At 40.4% G+C, this 21,965-nt stretch overlaps 1 protein-coding gene across 2 annotated transcripts in view; it reads right to left on the bottom strand.

Annotated features, from left to right (window-relative positions):
* The window catches only part of LOC135493104 (glutamate receptor-like), a 39,459-nt gene that overhangs the window by 6,603 nt on the left and 10,891 nt on the right, over positions 1-21,965 (bottom strand). For both annotated transcript variants that reach the window (XM_064780018.1, XM_064780019.1), the window contains exons 2-3: positions 3,428-3,577; positions 396-644 (exon numbers count right to left, since the gene is read on the bottom strand). In XM_064780018.1, the coding sequence (XP_064636088.1) occupies positions 396-644; positions 3,428-3,577 (399 nt within the window). The remainder of the gene's footprint in view (positions 1-395; positions 645-3,427; positions 3,578-21,965) is intronic.

Below are 21,965 nucleotides of genomic sequence, written 5' to 3'. Positions count from 1 at the left end.
GCTGTCATCATTTGCAAGATAACCTCAAAGTCTCACCACTCTGTGACTAGTCTTCGCAGCCACAACATCGTTTGGCTTGCATGCGTTAGTCTGATGTGTTCATCATGGTGAGTTATGATTGATCATGATTAATGCATTAGAGAGTACGTACGATAGCTAGAATATTGAGCAGCAACACTTCAGCTTTTTGTTGCATGCAATTTGGGAAAAGTGTAGCTAATACATTGGTGACGAGATATAGACCTCATTTTCTGTTTCCATATTTGTCCTGTACTTTTGAGGCATGTGCGGAAATTTCCGTGTTTTTAGCAAGATTCCGCGTTTTCAATGTATTTTCCGTGATTTTAATACATTTTCGCTCTTTCATTGTTCATTGTATTTACTTCATAATTTACCTTCGTTAGTGTCGTAGAGATAGTGTATGGACTTCCACCTGTAGAAAACAATGAGATCCACGAGAGCTTGGGTGAATTGAGGCCGCATGTGAAGAATGAACCTCTGGCGGTGTGGGTTGATTTTGGTAGCCGTTCCTGAAGTCACGTAGGGCATTCTGAAGTTCATGCTGTATGACTGGACAACATTGAGCGACTTGATTCTGCTGGGGCCGAGAACCAGGAAGACACCGTCTGCCATGATGTCGCAGACTGAAAAAAATGGAGAAATATACTGAAAATGTGTCTAAACCGATGGCATTTATGATATCCGGTCGGAACGAGGAATCGGAACATCTCCATTCTGACTGACCGCCGAATCGACTAACGGTCAACTTGCATGTACCTGGCGTAGGCTTTTTATATAAGTTCGGCAGTGCAATTACCATGATGCCACTGATTTCCCTTAAATAACCATTGCAGAGAATGGTTACTGGCCGCAACACCGGTTGGTAAAAACTCATCAATCTGGAGCTCGATTTTCTCGGCAGGTACAGAACCCGCAGCCAATCACTCTGATCAGAGAAAATGATTTAGGATCGCCAGGAAACTCTTTCACCCTGAATCGAACCAATCTCGTACACCGTCTTTGTGTGGGTCTCCTCCGATGACAGCTGTCTGTGATTATTGATGTCAGCGGCGGTTGATTATTGATGTAAGCGACGGGGTAATTTCCTTTGGAGGATGGGATGGCGTCTTGTCCACTTGTACAATGGCCGGCGATTATAGCTGTACCTGTTCGGAATGATGAGGGAGATTGGTGGCGGAAGCGATCTTAGCACCCGCGGTTGATTACCATCCGTTTGCCTGGTCAAACGAGGTGACTAAATTGCGCTTCAGTACTATTTGGACCAGCCTTTTTGACTGCTTATTCAGTTACGTAGTCGTAGGTGAGTTGTAGGTGTACAATTCACTTCGGGATGAAATGGCAAGATCAGCAATTTGGAAATTTCGTAAAAAAAAACTATGATTATCGATTTGTAGGGCCGCTACACTTCAAGAATGAATGAGTTAGATTGTCGCAAAAGGTAAGTATATGTATATATATATATAATATATACATAACGAAATGCTAGACAACCCGCCCCATCGATCATACATCACTTGATGATGATGAGGATGCCAGTGTCCAACTCCGATAACAGCCTAAACACCTGATCCGTAGTATCAAAGCGATTCAAAATATCATATAGTCACGATCACAATGACAATGCCATATTTGATCATAGCGTTCATAACTGATTATAAGCTGTCCCATCCATCATACATCGGGTGACCGGGCTGCAAGTGTCCAATACTGATTGCAGTTGAACAGCTGGTCCGTGTAAAGGCTATTCAGAAATTCAGTCTGAGTCTGCAGATTGAGGAGTCTGGAACCCAAACTAGTTATCAGATCCCTCAGGGTTTTTTTCACTTAAGTCCGCTACTGAAGAGGATTTGGGTTTCAGCATATTTGGTTCGATAGGCAGGTTTTGCAGTCCATGTGATAAGCTACCGACGGCGAAGTAGCCTACGAGGTAAGTAAGTGTACTTTTCGACGACTTCTTTGGCAGATTTCCCCTATTGCTCCTGTACAGCTGAGAAAGAACATGATTTACGTATGGAGCCTTATGACACGCTTGTCCACTTTGAAGAGCCCAACGAATCTGACATACTCTTTCCGAATACCCCATAGCTAGATGTTTAAGCAGAAATGATGAATGGGATGGAAAAAGGAAAACCAGACTATCAGGGAGACTCATAAGCTTCCCCTCTGCTCGGGTGAGCGTAATGAACCTGGGTGCAGGGGACCGGGGAGCGGCCCGGTGAAGCTCAGGAAGACTCAATGAGATTGTCATATCGATTAGGCCAGAGGAAGTGCTTAATCACATGGCTGGGCATGGCTTATTGTGGTATTAGCCCAATCAGGAATGTTGCAGGCGGGTATTTGGTGTATTCATATCGTGGAGGACACCTGAGTTTGCTGTGAGGCCACCATGTCATGCAGTCGACCATTGTCAATATGACCATCGAATCTCGCCTAAAAACTTATTTATTGCAGAGCATTCTGGAAAATTAATACCAAAAATAAGCTATGGTATCAATTTGATTCTATCAGCAAAACTTAATTACATGATTCAATTCCTCCTCACCCCTGATGTGTTTCTTCTTCTCATTATCGCTTAAGAAAAGAGCAGCGTTCGCGGATATGATAACATTAATTTGATATTCAGTGACTTGAAGAGTGAATATTCATGCATGGTTACCGGAGCGAGGTGGATCGGGTGCTATAATATGATTGATATCATCGTTGATATTAACCCAAATATTACATTTGAATAGATCGATGATATCTTTCAAAGGTTACAAAATAAATGGAAGAATTGTACAAATAGACTACTCCTGGCAATATTCCTTTGATTACTTTGAATATGGTTCACGATCGGCAGAAGCTAGAACAAAATTTCTAGATTTTGTATCTGGATTGTATCCGACTTCTCGGGATCTTCACACAATGACAAAATGACGGTCGTATAGAGCAGCGAGTAGTTAAAGGGCCTTTCCAGCGTTTTTACACTGATCAAGTGACCCCTGACGACTTTATGTTCCATGATGACATCGTACGATTGCACTAATTAGCGGATTCAGTATGGTGGCTTGTGTTGGCATTCGCATGACGACTTAGTTATGCGACTGCAAAGGAGTCTTCTTCATCTGGCCACCCGTGGCCTTGAAACGTGTCTTCCTGTTGCCATCTCCCGTAATCCCGAGAAGTCTCAAGTGTGTTTTCTGTCATACGATGATAAATAATTCAGCTGAATCCTATCCTCGCAGGTGACGTTACAACACTTTATAGAATGATTAATGAATGTCTTGCTCGAAAGATCTAAAGAGCAAGACCGACACGTAGATACCTGAACTTAGGTGGAGCTATTTGTGGAATATACGATAAATCCTGAAGTCCGACGCACAACGCCTGCCGACGCACAACGCCGACAGATCGGCATGTAACTTACTGGCTCTGCTAAGCTGGAGACTATCTGATGCCTTTATCATCTTGATGAGGGGTCGGAACCGGTAGGAAGCGTCATCGTTATGTTTCATGATGGCATACTTGAAGGCTGTGAGAACTTCCTTGGAGTCCGGACTGTCGTCAAATATAGCACCTACGAAGAGAAACATGGGAGATTTGTGTTACAATTGTGTGACATATATTGTATGTAGATGAGTTTGATATAAGAAAATAAATTATTACTTAAGAGATAAATGGGTAAAGGGTGCTTACATGGTCCGAGACCACTCCTTGTTACTGATCACTGTTTTGGCAAATAGAATCCGCTGAATATCTATTTGTCATCAGAAAATAGTCCTTTGTTCTGAGACAGACTTATTTTGAAAAATATCTTTTTTTAACGTTTTTCTTGATATAGGGTACAATATCCTTTTAAAAACACTGCCAAAACCAGAGCAAGCGTCACCAAGCAATCTCAACTAAACTGCTTATCTACCATCTCCACTGACCGTAAATCCATTTGGGAAATTAGAGAGAGCCCGGCATCTTTCTGAGCAGCAGACACAATTTGATTAGCCTTATTGTTTACTCTCCGCCAAGTCGACCGAAGGGACCAGAACTCAATTTAGACTGTGGCCAAAAGAAGTTCAATTGATTTGGGGTTGAGGGTAGAAGAGGGTCTTCCTTCACACAAAAAGTTTTGGCGATAAGCAAAAGCGTAGTCAGGATTTCTCGAGGGAGGTCGGTCTTCCAAAGGGAAGGGCATTTTCCATCGCGATTAGATTGAAGATGGGAACGTTCTTTTAGTATGTTTCTGTTAAGAAACTTCACAACTACTTGTCAAATGTGAAACAAAAAGGTAACTTGTATGGAGAAAAGTGAAGTATGGCAGTCGGTAGAAAAATTGTAGAGCTTATACATGTAATATGATTGTCAGAATTATTGTCCGAAATATTCAATAGCGGGCAAATGAAGGTGAGACATTCATGTGTTCGCACCAGATTCCTTCCCAATGATAACAATGTTCAGCATTTGTATAGAGCTCGTACTCGATTCAAATTGATTCGCCTAGCTTAAGACCCTCAGGCCTACATTCCCATAACCCCAAATTCGTGGGAAGCTTGTAATCCAGCCTTTGCCAACTAGGTACTGATAGGCTGTCAAAAAATCCCTCATATCGCCAGTAACTTATAAACTCCAACCTCGGTTAAGATAGCTGCTTTATCAAAGAAACAAATAACCAAATTGAAAAAATCCATCATATCTCCATTAACTTTCTCGGCTTAAATTACTTCTTCGCCGAACGCATTCACCATTTCCACATCCATCAACAGATGAAGATAATTTCATCTCAGACTTCACAAACTCGATCAAGCAAATGCAATCATAGCTTGGGAATCATATGATCATTTTCGCCATTCGATCGGAAGGGTTTTGGCGAGATGTAAATCATTTTCACAACCTTGTATTTTCATTTGAGTATTTATGGAGCCTGCAGCTAGGATTGGGAAGTTCAGGCCTTTGCCTCAATCACTGGTGTCACATGCTTCTTGCCTTGATACATTTTTATTATATCCCTTGCAAACCCTGTTAATGCAAGAATTCACTGTCTATCAGCAATATGGTTCAACAAAGCAACACGAATCTCCATTAACTTTTAAATTTCTAATGCGCTTCTTCCCAGAACACCATGTGTCGTCAAAATCAATTTTCGACATAGTGTAACTCATGGGGATTTTCCATTAAAAACTCTATTCTTATGAAGGAAAAATAATAATGGCTTACTCCTAGGGCGAGGGACGCCTTATACATTATGTTTTGACGAATTTTGTACAAGTGAGGCCGACGGCTTGAGTAGCGATCTTTCCGTTCTAGAGCGCAAGTGAGTCAGTGCGTCGCTGCCAATACACTCCTGTTACACCTTAATAGGTCTTCACTACCTTTACCTCAGCGCATGATGAAAGCTACCCTAACAAGCTATGGTTAGTTGTGATCAGGTGCCATCAGATTGACCACAGGTGCGGACACTGACAAGCGTGCCTCATCCGATTATACCGAGAGAAAGCGTCGAAGGCGCCCATCAGAGTGGCCATTGACCTATTCTTCAAAGGAGTGCTATTACCCCTGACAGGATGTACCAGGGTTGGTCAGGCTGATGCAGATCTTCAATGACACTTCAAATACTCAGCAACAACTCTAATTGAAGTTACCAGAGCGAGCTAATATCTACAACAATGCAATATGGGATGATACTGCTTTGCTTGACCATGGATCACCAAGAAAACTTCTGCAAATCACATGAATTCTGTAACTTGATTTAGTATTTGACGAAGATAGAAAGTTATAATGACACCGTGAAGTGTAATCTACAAGCTGCGTACGACCGAAACTAATCATTCAACTAACGGGTCAACTTACCCTCAAAGGAGAGGGGAGATAAGAATTGGCCAAATTTAATCAAGAACCCGTCCAGCTATGATGTCTCCAAATGGATAGTAAGTGACAGCTATGATGGGTAAGCGGATTAATTGTCAGCCTGTCTGGATGGACGGTGGCCATTTGCTTGACATTCGTTGCTCAAAACGGCAACTAGACTGACTGGCTAACTTTGCGGTTACAGAAGAATTCTCGGCATTTCACGAACTCCATGCGAGAAGTCACTGTGGCACCGTGTGGCAGCTAGGGATGCTGTGGCGGGTTGTTCGAATTTACTGGATCCTGGACAGGCAGTTAACCTCGTCTACTGATCTAGACTACTGCGTATTAATGGAACGGTGACCACGATCAAGTAACCAACTCTAACTCGACGAGAGTGCCGGTGTTATGGTGGCTTGATTGGCGAGTAAACCAAATCAATCTAACATATTCGTTGATGATGGAATTGGCGGCCTCAGGTTTCCCCATATCAATTCCCTAATAGAGATATTTGTACTTTATCGATTCGCTAATACAATAGAGGGATGATTGGGGAGATGTGGTACATCAGCAGCCATAAGTAACACATTGTGGTATTTTGAATAATTCAGCTTAGATGTGACTTGTTCTTTGTTCACCTCGAATTCCGCTTTACATCTATCGTATTCGAGTCAGACGACGTACTGGCCGAGGGAATTTAGTCCACCCTAGGTACAAGTAGGCAAGATCTACACCCTCTTTAGACAGCGCGCCGCAGCCTTCGAAGAAATTGCGTGGCCCGCCGTTTATATGGTAGCAGAGCGTAGTGTATTTGTCGGTTATATGGTAGCAAAGCGTAGTTTATTACTCGTTATAGTATGTATGGTAGCAGAACTCAGTTTATTTGTCGTTTATATGGTAGCAGAGCGTAGTTTATTACTCGTTATAGCATGTATGGTAGCAGAACTCAGTTTATTTGTCGTTTATATGGTAGCAGAGCGTAGTTTATTTGTCGGTTATATGGTAGCAGAGCGTAGTTTATTTGTCGGTTATGTGGTAGCAGAGCGTAGTTTATTTGTCGGTTACATGGTAGCAGAGCGTAGTTTATTTGTCGGTTATGTGGTAGCAGAGCGTAGTTTATTTGTCTGTTACATGGTAGCAGAGCGTAGTTTATTACTCGTTATACATGTATGGTAGCAGAACGTAGTTTATTGCCGTGTGACTTCATTTGTGAAAGGGAAGACATCAACCAAGTTTGGAAACATCTATTGGCGAGAAGGATAGATAGTGCGTTAGTCAGATTTCAGCATATTTGCTTATACGGAAAACTGTACTATCTCAAAGATACAGACTATGCAGCTACTGACAGATCATGAAGACAATTATTCTATTTGACGGCAAACCAATGTTCGAAGCGAAGATGATCTGAAGCAAGCCAACTTTTCTTATGAACAGGAACACGCCATGAAGCCATACCATTCCCATCAAAATGTGAAGAACACATGCGGCTTGTGGTTTCTACCACCTGTGGCCGACTTCACGCTCGGCTCCGGGTCCCGTGACGGTAATTCTTGTTTTACGTTGTTATCATTCACATCGGGATTTCTGTTATGTCTTCTACAGCCGTCATGTGCTTGCTCATCAGCTGATATTACTGTCGTTTTATGGAAGAGATTAGGTTCCACTGCATCCCACTTCATTGTTAATTATGAAAAGACGAATGGGGAATGACAAATGCAGAAATTAAATTTTAAATCTTTCTAAAAGGAAATATTGAGAAATGGGACTCACTGTGCATTTCTGTAAACCAACGCTGTAAACCACATACTGAGTAGTCCTTTATCATGGAATACTGTGATTTAGGGTGAGTTCAAGAAAATGAACACCAAACCACCAGTAATTCTCAGCCAGAAAAAAAATCATTCTGTATTTCAACACCAACGAATATCCTCTATAAGAACATTTCAAATATTGAATTTGTTTGATTAAGTGGTGGGAATTTAAGTGGTGTATTTTTTCTTGAATATTAAAGAAGAGCTGCACTTTCTGCGTGAGTGGCATGACAGGTAATTAATGTCACAATGCAAAAGGAAGATATCTCAGCGCATCCTGCCGCAGAGCATCCGATTCATAAAAAACAAGAAAACCCAGGAACCAATGACGCAGGTTTTCTGTGTATGCCATCAATTTAGTGGTTTTTATCATTTTAATCATATTATCAGCGTCTGCTGCTGGTGTAATCTTGGAATAACCAACTGGTTGCTCCCGAGACCTTCGATATAAATACTTCTTCCTCAGACAAGTCAGAAGCATTGATTTTTTCACCATCATTTCCTTTAAGTAGAGAACGAGTGTAATCATATTCTTCTACCTAATGTTACCTCTCCATAAGTTAGCAGCCTCTAGCACTTCATTTAAAGCTATTACGGGCAAAGTTAAATGGCCTACAGTATTGACTCTTATGCACTTCAAATATTGGCTGTTGGAGTGAAGGGAATTATGCCTTGAAGGTACTTAAGATCCGATTCAAACTTAAGTTTAAATGAGATCAGTCTGGTGACTGAGTGACAATCTGCGTCGGTGACTTGCGCCGCTCTTCCCCGTGATCCCTTTTATTTCGACACCATCTGTGTGATTACTGCCATTTATCAGGTTTATTTTGGATTCTATTTTATATAACGGGTGCACCTAAATTAGCTGAAAGGTCAATCTCTCTTATTTTAAGTTCATTTAATGTAAGTGCTTTCGAAAGTTTGATGTTTTACTTCTCACTACTAACAGCTAAGTGAAACAAGACATACAGACAGCCAATAACTGGTGACCATCTGGTAAATCAGTGTTGAGTCTGAACATGCCTCCGGACCTAAAGACCCTTAACAGAACTCGCTGCCAGTTTCAGTTTGTTCCCGATTGCCTCCCAAGATTCGCATTAGATTTGTCACTCGTAATGGCAATGGAAACGCGATTGGGGTGAGATCCATACTATCGATGGATCTTGCCATGGGTCAGCTGTAATGGACGCCTAATTGAACATTGTGGATGTAGTTTGGGAAGATGGGTTTGGATTTTTTTCCAGTTATTCCTCAGATTAAAAAACTTATCGGTTCAATCATGTTTTGTTTCTCTAGTGCTAGTCAAATGCTTTGTTTAAGCTTTGATCAATAATTGGCACTACATGTACATGTATCTAACAGCCTCCAAGGCGTATGAGGGATAGAATGTAAAGCATAATACAGTCATCGTTTACTACTGAAAAACACTGTACATGCACGCAGCTGGTGCAAGAAAGAGAAATGACATTTCTTGACAAAAATCATTCTGCAACACAGGTTTCTGCTTTGGATGATATATCTTCTTGCAATGTCTGCCTCGATCTAATCACACGATGCACCTGCGCTGGGATGGGGACTGTATTGGCAGACGGTCTGCAGAGTGCCGAGAACTGCTCTTCAATTCAAACGTGATTGCCATGTTCGTGTGCAATGCACTGGATTCGAGAGTAGTGCACTTATGTGTAGAATTGCTGAATGTACTGGGTCAACGAAACCACAATGAAAATGAAAGTGCTTCCGACATTTTTGGAAATGAATAGTGTTTGCCAGGCGCAAAGCAACAGGACACCTTACAACTCAACACTTATTTTTTTAATCAATAAAAAATTTTGAATTAAGACCATGTCTTTTTGTCATGTATGTGAAGATGAGATGTGCAATCGAGGTTAAAAAACATTGCAGCATGACTTCAGAAATCAGGTTTAAGGAACCCGGTAGATTATGCCAGTTTGTAAGCTTGAACACGTTACACTCCGGTATTACTTTACCTTGATTCTGCTGGCAGATACTGATGAGACGAAACATGACTTACCTAAAGCGAAAAATAGATATGGATTTTTCAAATAGGGCATTGTAACATATAAAAACGTACAACACATAAAAACAACTTATCTAACGGCATTCTGAGATTAGCCGCCATTTGAAAGTTTCGATAACCAAGTTATCATACGTCGCCGCTTTTTACACTCGCAATGTTAGAGTTGTACACTGACATTGCCATGAACTTCACTCGTTGATATTTTAGCATAAAACCCTGCTGAATTAATCTTAGCTGTTTTGTGACATAATAACTTTAATTACTCACAACATGAATTGCATGTCTTGATTTCTTTACAAAATGATAGATCGCCTGGTTCAAAATGGCGTCATTAATAATCGCGTTCATTCAGCAACAACGAGAAAATCTCACGATACATGTTATGACCCAGTGAATATTATTAAGACGATAATTGACGGTGAAAGCTATGAGATTAAATTCAAGATTAACTTGAACAAGAAAGTACTTTAATCAATAAAACTGAACCCCTAAACCGGCTGTAGAAATAAGTTGCAGCATAGTGCAACGTGGCATGTATACTTTCAAGACTAAGGGTTCTTCTTCAAGAGTGGTCTCTGGGTAGTGTTTCTTCTGGTACGGTAAAATCACATTTCTCTTTATATCCTAGACGACTGTCTGCGGCGAAATTCTGTATCTCGCCAACTCGATGAGAAATCCTCCGAGCAACAGCATCACTAAACAAACGAAAGCATAATGGTAAACGAATCACTTCAAAGACTTCTCAGGACTGATGTGATGATATGCAACCGTCATGCCTACCCCGAAAGAGCCATGATCGTGTAACACGAAAGACTCATCAGTCAATGGGCTTCTCTACAGGAGCTGATGAGATTTCACCAACGTTATGCCGATAGGATAATGTGCTTTATTACAGCGGAGCGTGTGATACGGATATGCAGGGCGGTGCCCAGATATTCATGGGTTCAGTTATCGCAATGGTCTAGGTAATCATTGTGTTTAAGCCACCATAATGTTGCTGATTAGAAGTCGAAGAAACTCTGTGTGGTTTCTATACACGACGTTCTTTACTGCACTAGTTCTGGTTTTAAGACATGCTTGTTGAACATAGTAAAATTTACAAAAATGAGATAGTACTATTAAATTAAAATTTGCAAATTTCAAATTACGTCTTACCTGACGATTGCGACGTCTCTAATATCGGGTATGATTGCATTGGACGTGAGGAATAGTCATTATTGGCCAACGCAAATATATTTTTTGGTTAAATTTACTCTTTATCTAAATTCAATGCTTCTCCAGTGATTTTTTCTATAATATTATATTTTTTATAATTCATGCTGTTCAGGGTTCCTGTACATCCTTCTTAAACTTCAATTTTGTACTCAAAACCACGAAATCTTCAAACAACCCCCTCCATAGTTGCCAGTGCATGTGGATATGTTTTTTTGATTGGTACAGAAGGATGGTTGGAGAGAGAGAGAGTGGTTAAAAGTGTTACTGAAATATACAGAGTTTTCAGTTGATTTTTTAGATGGGTTTGTGTGTCATCATAAGTTTGCCATATTTGTATCTAAAAGCCAACAAACAGCCACTATTATCGCTGAAATTGTCTTCTCATCAAACCATAATCAGAACCGGAACAGAAGCCTGATTGACTAGCCTAATGAGATAACGTGGTGTCGCCAGTGATGTTCAGACTAATCAACTTGTTTTTCACCCGCAGGAAGTTACCGAGCACAAATCACGGAAGTTACTCATCAGGCAGAATTACTGTCGGAATAAGTGCTGGGGGTTCTGGTCGTGGTTTGTATGAGAGTTAGGGCTGGGTTCTGCCCGTGGTTGTCACTGTACGTGGTGAAACATGTTTGGACGGAAGGTTGTACCAGGTGGTCTTCAAGCATGAGTGGCATGTGTTCCCTGTTGAAATAGGTTAAGCTGAGGTTCTGAACGCAAGTTTTTTCAACACAAATTCTAACATGAAAATTGTTCTTTGCTTCGCACACTGCATTTTATACACTAGTAGGAGGCTTTTTCCGGATTTGTCCGACAAAAGTTCGACATTGTTCAACTTTTCCCTGAAAGGTCGGATTTCTAGAAAAAGTCTTTGAAAAACACATTAAAAACATCTCAACATATTCTTTATACACAACACGTTCTGTAGTCATAATCAATTTTGATAAAAATCAATCACTGTCGATCAATGGTTTTACCTACAATAGCACCTATATATCGACGTTTCTTTAATGACGTTTATGAATTTCATATGCAGTGCTGGAGTTCGTAGCTGGAGATATTATGAATTTGATTATCAAATTCATAGGTCTAAATCTAAAAGGTATATGATCACATGATTAAGAAATACGGTTCATTATAAACAGCAAATCTTCTGAGGCGTTTTATTCTCGAGGATAACTAAGATTTCCGAAAAAATAAAAATGGCCAAAAACAATTCCTGATTGAAAAACCGAAGAAATTTCAAAATCCACCAAATAAAACTAAAAATCGTGAAAATATTTTGTTTTTCACCAACAAATTCGCTCATCGTAAAAATAAGGAGGAAGGAAAATTTGACGGTTTCAGTATAATGACAACTATATTTCCACACTTCCATTTAAGGGATTACATTACTACGGGGTCTCTTCGTTTTATTTAAAATATTTCTTCATTACAAGGCAATTGTATCATTCGAGTTTTCCTATTTCATTTCATGGAAAATTGACATAACAATCGTAGTGAGCCGTATGCACAATAGCATGATTTTTACATAAAACTTTCCCGAAAGGAATGCATGTTTGCAAATTAAAGTAATATTATGTAGAGCAAGATGAGGTCAAACAAAAATGTTCATTTTATTAAAGTAATCCAAAACGGAGCATTCGTTCAACCTTTCACAGAATATTCTCATTCACGATCTGACTGTGAATGTGCATTATTCTGTGTTTGGATTGTTAACTGTGTGACTTTCAGTTTCCTCGCTGGCAGTGGCAATATTCTGTGTCAAATGAGTAAAAAGAAGGGAACATGTATGGAAAAGGAAGAAATTATTACAAAGAACGGATTCCAAGTGTTTCAACTGAAGGTAAGATTTGGCAAGTATTCAGAGCCCACATATTACATGTAATTGGTTTTAGCAGTAACGCTGGCATTAATTCCTAACGTTAACGCTACTATTTGTAAATAAGAATTTACTGAAGAAGACAACACTTACACTGACCTCACGCTGGCCTAGGTCTCAATTATTTTTAACGTCATAATTTTCTTTTTGTTAGGTTCTCGTCAAGACACCGTGTCGGGGACTCAATAACAACTAGTAATTTTTTTTCAGCAAGAAATCAGTCATCAACTGATTTACATCTTGCATCGAAGTCTCGTTTTCAAACCCCCTATTACAGTCACACTGGGTGAAAGTGAGTTCCTGTTGTATCTGTATGAGCAAGACACTAATTCGATTGTATTTATTCACAAAAAAATAGAACATGGATATGCGATAGTTATTAAGAAAATCCTAGTTTATCAATCTAACAGTGAAACTAATTATGTATTGGTACATAATGAGTCATTTTCCTCTCTACGACCTGTGGGATATTTCACTCAGCTTTATAAAATGAAACTAATACTAGTTGAGCTCATAGGACAACAGGGATTGAAATTTATTGTATACTCGTTTCTGGATATAATGACTGGTCAGTTGAATCAGATGAATATTCCAAAAGACCATCCATGTTCGAGTAGCAAAATTATAAAGATTCAGGAACCACTGCTCTACGGTAATAAGATTGCAGTAGGCTGCTTTGTTGAGAAAACGAGAACATATGTTTACTCCCTGTTCAATATCACTTGGAGAGATGGCATTGCTACACTTAATGGTCACATCCGGAAGTGGTATGGACAACTCATGATATTTAACACGTTAGATGATAATATTATGTATCTAGACGTAGGTAAGGCAAATACCAAGGGCCTGTATATCCGTCACCTCTATCCACAATCGAAAGGAAGCAAAAATTACCAGCCGAAAAATTTCAGAGATCCAGGATCTAGGACGACACACAGAGTTAATTATCAGACACAATCGACATATGCAGTGTTTTTCTATGATAGAAATTATGAGTTGATGGTGCTGAAATTCTTTGTAATTCCCTGTATACCACTAAATCCTTTGAACAAGAAACAGTGGAAAGTAGATGAGATCAACGTTATACTCAGATACCGTATTAAAAGGAAGCGAGAAGAAGTGCCACTCCTCATGCTCTGGAATGGTAACCTCATGCAACCCATTTCTGTTACTCGTATCGTGAACACAAGCCAAAAGAAGAGAATACGAGCATTTAGAAAAATTTGCTTGTTCAAATCGACAAATTAGTCATGGTATGTTCTCGGGGACATGTCTAGTTTGCAATATTGTGCTTTTATTTCCTGCAATAGTGTGTTCAGATATGTCGTCAAATGTGATATGACGTGGACATGCATATTTGGCGGTAATCTTGAAATCACTTTGTTAATACTGACATCGGTATTTCCACAATTTGACAAGTCTATAAATTGTGCCAAGGGCGAATATAATTTATTCTAAAAGCCTAGCAAAAGTGCTATTGCCATCTTTAGGAAGTTACAACCGATTATCCAAGGGAGAATGTGCGATAGTTTGTGCTTTGATGGCGAATTGTACCACTTTCAGTAGGTTTTTAAATCATAGTGATGCAATGAACCAAATGAGCAACAAAAAGGGCACATGTCTGGAAAGATTGTTGTTGAGTCTACTGACACTGGAATACATGTATTCTGTTTTTCAACAAAAAAAAATGGATCACTTCTTTTTAATGTTTAGCAACAAACAAAGACGCTTGGAAGAGATTAGAGTCACGATCAAAGACACACTCTCATTAGCGAAGATAAATTCGTGGACCCTATTTTGATGTTGGGGAGAGCGATTTAATTTATTCCGTTCCCTCGCATAAAGATATGGGTAACGGACGTAAAATGTGTATCTATATATCAAATGTGATATATTTTTGACTCACCCTGTAAATGCTCTAGAGAGACACAAATCAAAGAAGTTAGTAAATTCACGAGGCCTTGGGGTCCCTAGCACAATGTTTTCATGTTAAGGTGGTCTTACGAGCATTGTATCCCCATAGAGGCTATTATCTTACCCAATCTATGGTATGTGAAGGAAAGGTTGGGCGGTCTCAGCTGGCTAACGGGCAACTCACCAATTACCTGCTGTGGGGAAATCCAATTAGAAGGCAATCAGGTGATTTCTTGAGAATCCTCTGCAGCTGTGTATGGCAATGATGGGGTCGACTTTCCAGTGATGCATTCCGGCAATTTGCTCCACCAGTTATATCACTGCCCACCTCCAGGTTACGTCCACTGATTTGTTTTCTGCTGATAAGATTAGCTACGAGTAGACATTGGGTAAGCGACAGACTGCAGGGCTCACAACGTGATAGCTGAAAAATGGCTAATGGGTAGACCCTCCCCAAAACTTAAGTTGTTCAGGAACGGCGATTTCTATCTCGTATAGGTGGACGATGGTCAATGGAGACGATGCCGGTTTTTTAGACATAGATCCACTAACGTTTGGAGTGTGATCGGCTGCCACTCTCGTCTGTCTGGCAGAACTGCCCTTGTGTGATTCAACAATGTCCTATCTCAGTTTCTGCCGTAGGATAAAAACAAATGCATGCGATAATCACCCTTTCCCCCATATCACCGCTTATTTTTAAGTGTGAACATCTTCTACCAAGTAAGACTGTACTCATAATCGCGATATGCATATTATAGATTTCTGATAAATTCGGCTGTTCCCTTGTGGCCTCCTCGGTCGTATAAGCCGACAAGTGACCATATATCGCGTGACGAGCATCTAGAATAGTCTTCACAAGTACAAAGGTTAAGTTCGAGAAACAGGGTCAGTGGGGAAATTAACAGCAAGATGATTTGAATAACACTTGGGAGGTATGACACAGTGGGAATGGGCGAAAAATAGATTACACTTTATAGTAGGAAATTAGTAGAGGCTGCACTGACGAAGCGTCACATTGAAGGGATACCCAGTACTTTGAATGATGTTGCTCTTAAATTGGCCAGTATATACTAAGCGCAATGTTCGTTGATATTTCATTGAAGATAGACTACGTTCTAACAACATCGCCATCCACCAGAGCACACTGCAGGATTTCGTCACAGTATCAGCAACACCTCACCTCTCATACCCGATAAATAATTAGCTGGCATCCCTAATGGCTGTCAGTTCCGTGTTCAGCCTCCAAAGATCTCGCCGAGAATTACATCAGGCGTAAAAAGGCCAAGTCAGAAGTCGTTTGGTGTCATCAGTTCTCTAATATCCTGAGAGCTCATTTCCATTAAGTGGATCTACAATCGAGACGGGCGCGAGTCGAGGACTCTTTCCTGGACGAGTAGATGGCTCATTTTCTATAATTTGAATGCTGGTCTGAGTCCTTTTCATCGGCGTTGCCTTTTTATAGTTGCTTTGGATTGCATCTTTTACCGGTTTCTAAAATGCATGTAATCTCTTTCACCGGAAAGCAAAATTGATGACACAGATTTACCATAATAATTAACTTCAGCTTCTTATAAGGCGTGATTTAGCAAGGACAATGTGCCGCAGAATTTAGATGAACAACCTGCCGCTCAACCAATCAATTCTAAATTCTCCTCAAATCTAGCAGATGTTTCCATTAAATAACTGACACATATGACCTTAAACCTTCTAAAACAAATTACGTCCAAGCACACGTACGCATACGAATTAACTGGAAGGGAGGCTGCCAGAAATCCTATTCACAAATTTAGATTAACTCGACCATCGAGCAGCTGCTCAGGGACTTTCCTAATAAATAAAGATGGTGGGGATTTTCTAATGATGGAATTTCTTCTTCCACGGGGTTTGACAATACTTCCTTTATGTACTAAGTGTACATCAAGTGTACGAACTACGCTTTGCTAACAACTGTTTTGCAATCTGGCGAGTGCTATTTCTTTGAATGATATCCATATTCATCTTTTTGTGTTTTCGAAAATAGCAACAAAAATACTATTCCATTTTGCTATTAAGTTTTCCATCAAAAAGCGATTGTTTTGCAAATATCTCGTTGCCATGGGTTTGCACTGAGGGTCATGGCCGCGTCTATCATGCTTCCACAATAACATTCTGGTCAATCCGGGTCAAATCCATTGGGAGAGGATCCAATTAGGACTGTCATCCCGGAATAATTATAACTGAGGGGTGGGTGTAAGATTAATCTCTCAGTGATCTGCAGAAAGGCCATGTGAAGATGAGATAAAACGTGACCAATTCAATTTGAATAAAGAAATAACATTTAAGTAATTTTCAATGAAAAACAAAATTTATCAAAAAGCTGGATTTGCCGCCACTTCCAACGCCAGAAATTTCTACTATGTCATAAATTCAACAAGATTTCCACATCAATGGAACGTCTCCCGTTCAGAACTCTCTAGTGTCAACACACATTTCACGATAGATTTACCGACGCTGAAACGCGTGTAATTCTGTCAAGGAAATCTTTTCTTGTCGTCTGTAACCGGACAGGCAAAGCAAGCGACTTTACGGCAGAAAGGTTCTTCAGCAATTACACTCATCACTTCTTGCACTGTCTCAAATGTTCCTTCAGAGAGTCATGATATGTATTTAACAAGCCATACAATTTCTGCAACTTGTCTCATGCCTCTATGACTATCAGTAATGATGTCACAATCATGGCCAATTCTTGCTGTCTAATGTCGACGGACGCGGCATAAATAGCGATGATCACTTCTAACATGCTTCAATTTACTCCTCAATAAATTTCATATCTACATCAGGCCCAACATCGACGTCAATTACGGGCGACATTACTGGGAGATGGGATCGGAATAGCATACAGCGTGGATCAGCACAGTGTCTGGTTATGGGGGCTGCAAATGGAAATCACTACAGAATCAAGTCGAAGACACATTCCGCAAAAGAAGACTTTATTTCCACTACGGCCATCCCTAGTTTAAGATTCACTCACAATGATTGTCAATACGTTTGGTGATGTACCACGGAAACTAGTAACCTCAGTCACTTGGATTTTTGACGGTGCCATATGAACATGTCAACTGATTGCAATTCAACCATTTGGCGGCCACATGGCAACTACAATCGTACGTTTTCATGGTGTCGCAGCTACTAACATCTCTCGTTTGCGGGGCACTTTACAAGGAGAAAATGAAAATTGCTTTTGGGACCAGGATGTCTCGACCTGCCCCAGGCCACCAATTCATTTATTTTTGCTAATTTCCCAGTTGTACAGAAACCACGCCGAGGAACTTGATGACTGGTATGACAACACGACTCTAACTGGCCGCACACTATGCTATACCAGTGGCAGTGAGACAATTAAATGATGTTCGCCAGTGTATTCAAATATTCTAAGTGCTCGTGACTTCAGAAGATACATGATTATCATTCTATTAGAGGGTATAAAAACAAAACTATTATGTCTTTACATGGGCTTCATGATAGTCGTGTGCGTGTGTCCATTAAAAACTGAAAGTGCTGCTGGCATGCAATGAAATGAAACGGGGTAAAGTATTTTGTGTCGACGTTGTCCATTAGTTGATTCCTTTAAATTGGCTGAACTCAATGTGTGAAGCTGATCCAATGTTTTCACATACATCATATCTCGTTACTCTATGTTGTCAAAAGATGTGGAAATGCGCGGTGGAGATAGATTATGATGTTCGTATAAGATGTTCCTGATTTATGAATGGCTAATTCATCATTGATGGGCAAGGTCATGATTAACACCATATCCCGTCAGAAGAGAAGGAATACCACTGGCGATGTGGTTAAGAGTGTTGGACCAAGAGTAGCTCTGTCATTGCCAAATGTCCACTCTGAGTACGGAGTGACTCCCGGTTAAGTAGCTCTCAATTCAATCTAACCCACTGAAGAGGATGCTTGATAGCCATAGCGTATGTAGACTAAGAGCTCGGGGGAGGCTATAACGGTCTTGATAACATCAGAGTACAACACGATAGTCATCTAAAATGTCATACCATTCTAAAGGGCATCATATCAATGGATAGCCTAGATTACGAAGAAGATATTGAGCTTCTTAATTAGAGAAGTCTCTGCGTTTCCTTCTTGAGTTTTTTCAGACTTCACCGCGTAAAAAGAGGTGCTGTTTGAAACATGATACCATAAAGGAATACCGTTGTGATGATACTAGATACGCTAAATCAGGCTCTGGTTGGAAGCGGTATAAGGTATTGGGGAACGCCAGCAACAGTGAATAGTTTTCGTATCAATGTGCCCGAAAATCAGCGAAAATCTTGAAAAACATGTTTTTTAACTATGGCAATAAAATGCATACCACGCATAAAACATTGAAAACCGTGAAAATGGAGTATGGAAAAGAATCGGTAGATTCACCATATCGATTTCTCCAATTAACGATCAAACTCCTCGTTTACAGTGCCACAACGACCTCGATATCACCCGTCTAATTACGGTAATATCTCATCGCTGTCTCAGGCGGAATGTTTTGCAAAGCTTTTATGCCTCTCTAGTTTCATTAATGGGAGATCTTCGAGAACTGTGCCTCGAATATTTTGGCTCAGTGTTCCCCGTGTTGGTTGTCAGTGTTGATCTGAGTGTGAAAAGTCTGTTCTTTGCGTCCCGGGTGCTATGTGTGTCTGTGTGAGCCAGTCGCAGGGGAAGATTGGGTAATGCTCTACTTTGGATATATGCGAGTAGTACGTTGGTGACTATGGGACAAAATTGACCTTTTGACTTTTTATATGCACCTTTACCTTGGTACCTGAGATATGTGCCTGACCTTGGTAAATATTAAGCTTTATATATGTGACCTTTAAATTTGTCACTTACAAATAAAAACACGTCTGCCAATGCCTGGTCAAGTTCGCACCACTAACGACAGCCAATCACAGTAGAGGTCTATTCCTCCATCCACGTATGGCTGGGAAAATGATCACTAAAATATCAACATACAGAGCCAAATATTACTGTATGTCTAATTGCGGGCTATGTCGTTTTGTCGTCTGACTGGAAATCCACTGGTAAACCTGTTGGGGCTTCTTCAATTAGAGATACCCTTGAGGAGCGACCGATGGAATGAAGCGGAGTCTTCGTAGGACAGGCCAACTATACTGCTGCTTGTCATTGCTGTAATAACAATGAAGGACACGCATGATGTATGAGAGGCGTATCCCTGGTGACAACAAGAGAGTAGACCATGGGCGAAATGCACTAGCAACGGGTAGCAAACATGGAGGTCAGCCAAATAAAAAGCCAACTAATGCATATCTGACTCTCGACTAATGGGCTTTGGGATTAGTCTATTGCCTCGGCTAATCTGGCTTGGTAGCTTATCCAGCAGCCGTGGGATTGGGAGGGAGTTAATGGGCACGCCAAGTTAATGCTGTGCATTGGCGACAAATCAATGAACAGGAGTTGATTTTGAATCATTCGAACACACATCGATTACAGTTACAAGTACAATAGACAGTGCCTTTTTCGTGGTAGCGTCTCGATTTCTCAATTGATATATGGACAGCCCGATCTGAAAGCACCACAGAGACGTGAAAATAAGAGCTCAGTAATCGCAGTTTCTTCTTGCAGGATTGATAATTAAATTCACGAGCTCATTAAACCTAGTGATCACACCTATGCCGTAATTATGATTGAAGTGACTGGTCTCGCTTCTCGACCAAGCATACCATGCTGACGTGTTGGTGATTAAATGTTTCAAATCTCCATCCAGTCCGCTGATTGAAATTGAATCCGGCCTAAGATGATTGATGGTGGGGTTAAGTCGCCTGAAAATGGAACCTACAACAAATCGGATGATGCGGTATGAGTAATGCTGTTCTTAAGATTGCTTTTCAATAGAAACATTCCAAATATGATCTGCACGATTGGTCTTAACCGAACACAAAATCAAATTGTATTCCCTCGAAGGGGGGATTCTAAACTCAATTCTCTTTTTTCATGAACCAACACCATTTGCAAGGCAAAATAAGATATCAGCTTATTGAGTGATTTTTAAAATCTTAACTGACTCTTATTTGTATTCATTGCTAACTGGTGTCTGAAGTGGCAATGCGCTTTAATCAATCATGAAACAGTGCAGCCATTTTAACAGGCTCATCCACCGTCATTGTCAATTTCACTCGGGAGGCTGTCATTTTATTTTCATTCACCAATTCATCTTCGCAAACGCTGTACTAATCATGCTAATTTTGCTCCAGACTTTGGCACCAAAAGGCTAATCCAAGTGACAGGCGTCGTGCACATTCCCTTTTAATTTTCTTATTTTTAGTTGAAACGTTTAATCTGCTCCAGCGTTGATGTGCCGTGTCTCTCCTGTCATTAATTTCGTACTCAATTAGTAGCTTTGATTGAGATGAGGAAACAGTTAGGGAGAAAGGACACCAAAGCATAGTAAAGTTATGGGATTGCTGCACCCAGAACCTTATGAGAAATTTAAGGAAGGGGTGGACATACTTTAGCATCAATTCAGGGAGATATAGTGAAATTTTCCTTTTGAGTTCTAATTCGTTCCAACCAACACGTGATTTCTTTCCTGAACACTCACATAAAACTTTCAGCAAGAAATCAAACGATCTGCCCAGAAACTCTCATGACAGAGGATATTTCACGGCTTTGTAGATACAAGACCTGGGGTGACAGAGCGGCGTGAAAACACAACGAATTGAGCAATGAATCTTGGCAGATCAAAACAAGATTTGCACTCCGTGAGAAAACCTCAATAACTGAGGCCATTTGTTTTATTTTGCCATTACGAGCAGTCAGTTGGTAAATGTTTGGCTATGTTAACAGTCTGCTTGTTTTCTATATTTGGTATCCGTGGTAAAAGAAGACAGAGCTGCAAGAACGAAAAAACTAAATTTTTCTAGTGAAGGATATCTCGGCCGTTCTTGTGGTCTTCAGACCAAAATTCTGCAAAGAAGCCCGGCTCACTGCTGACTATTTTCCTCAAATCCAAGATGGCCGCCAATATCCAAAATGGCTACCAAAAAACATCAAACTGACTTAAAGTAAACTTAGTGTAGTTGTGACCAAATCGACCTTGAAATGTCGTTGTACATGTGATACGGTAGCGGTGACAAAACTACCATACAAAACGCGAATGCCGATGGTCGCGCTTCGGTGTATGACTTAATTGGTTTAGATGATGATCATGTTTTCATCTGAACACAATGCTCGGCGCATTTGGCCAATCACCATACTGTTGTGTCCA

The sequence above is a fragment of the Lineus longissimus genome, chromosome 9 (assembly GCF_910592395.1).
Source record: "Lineus longissimus chromosome 9, tnLinLong1.2, whole genome shotgun sequence".
Classification (NCBI taxonomy): Eukaryota; Metazoa; Nemertea; class Pilidiophora; order Heteronemertea; family Lineidae; genus Lineus; species Lineus longissimus.
Note: the sequence above shows the minus strand (reverse complement) of the source record. Positions and strands in the feature narration are given on the sequence as shown.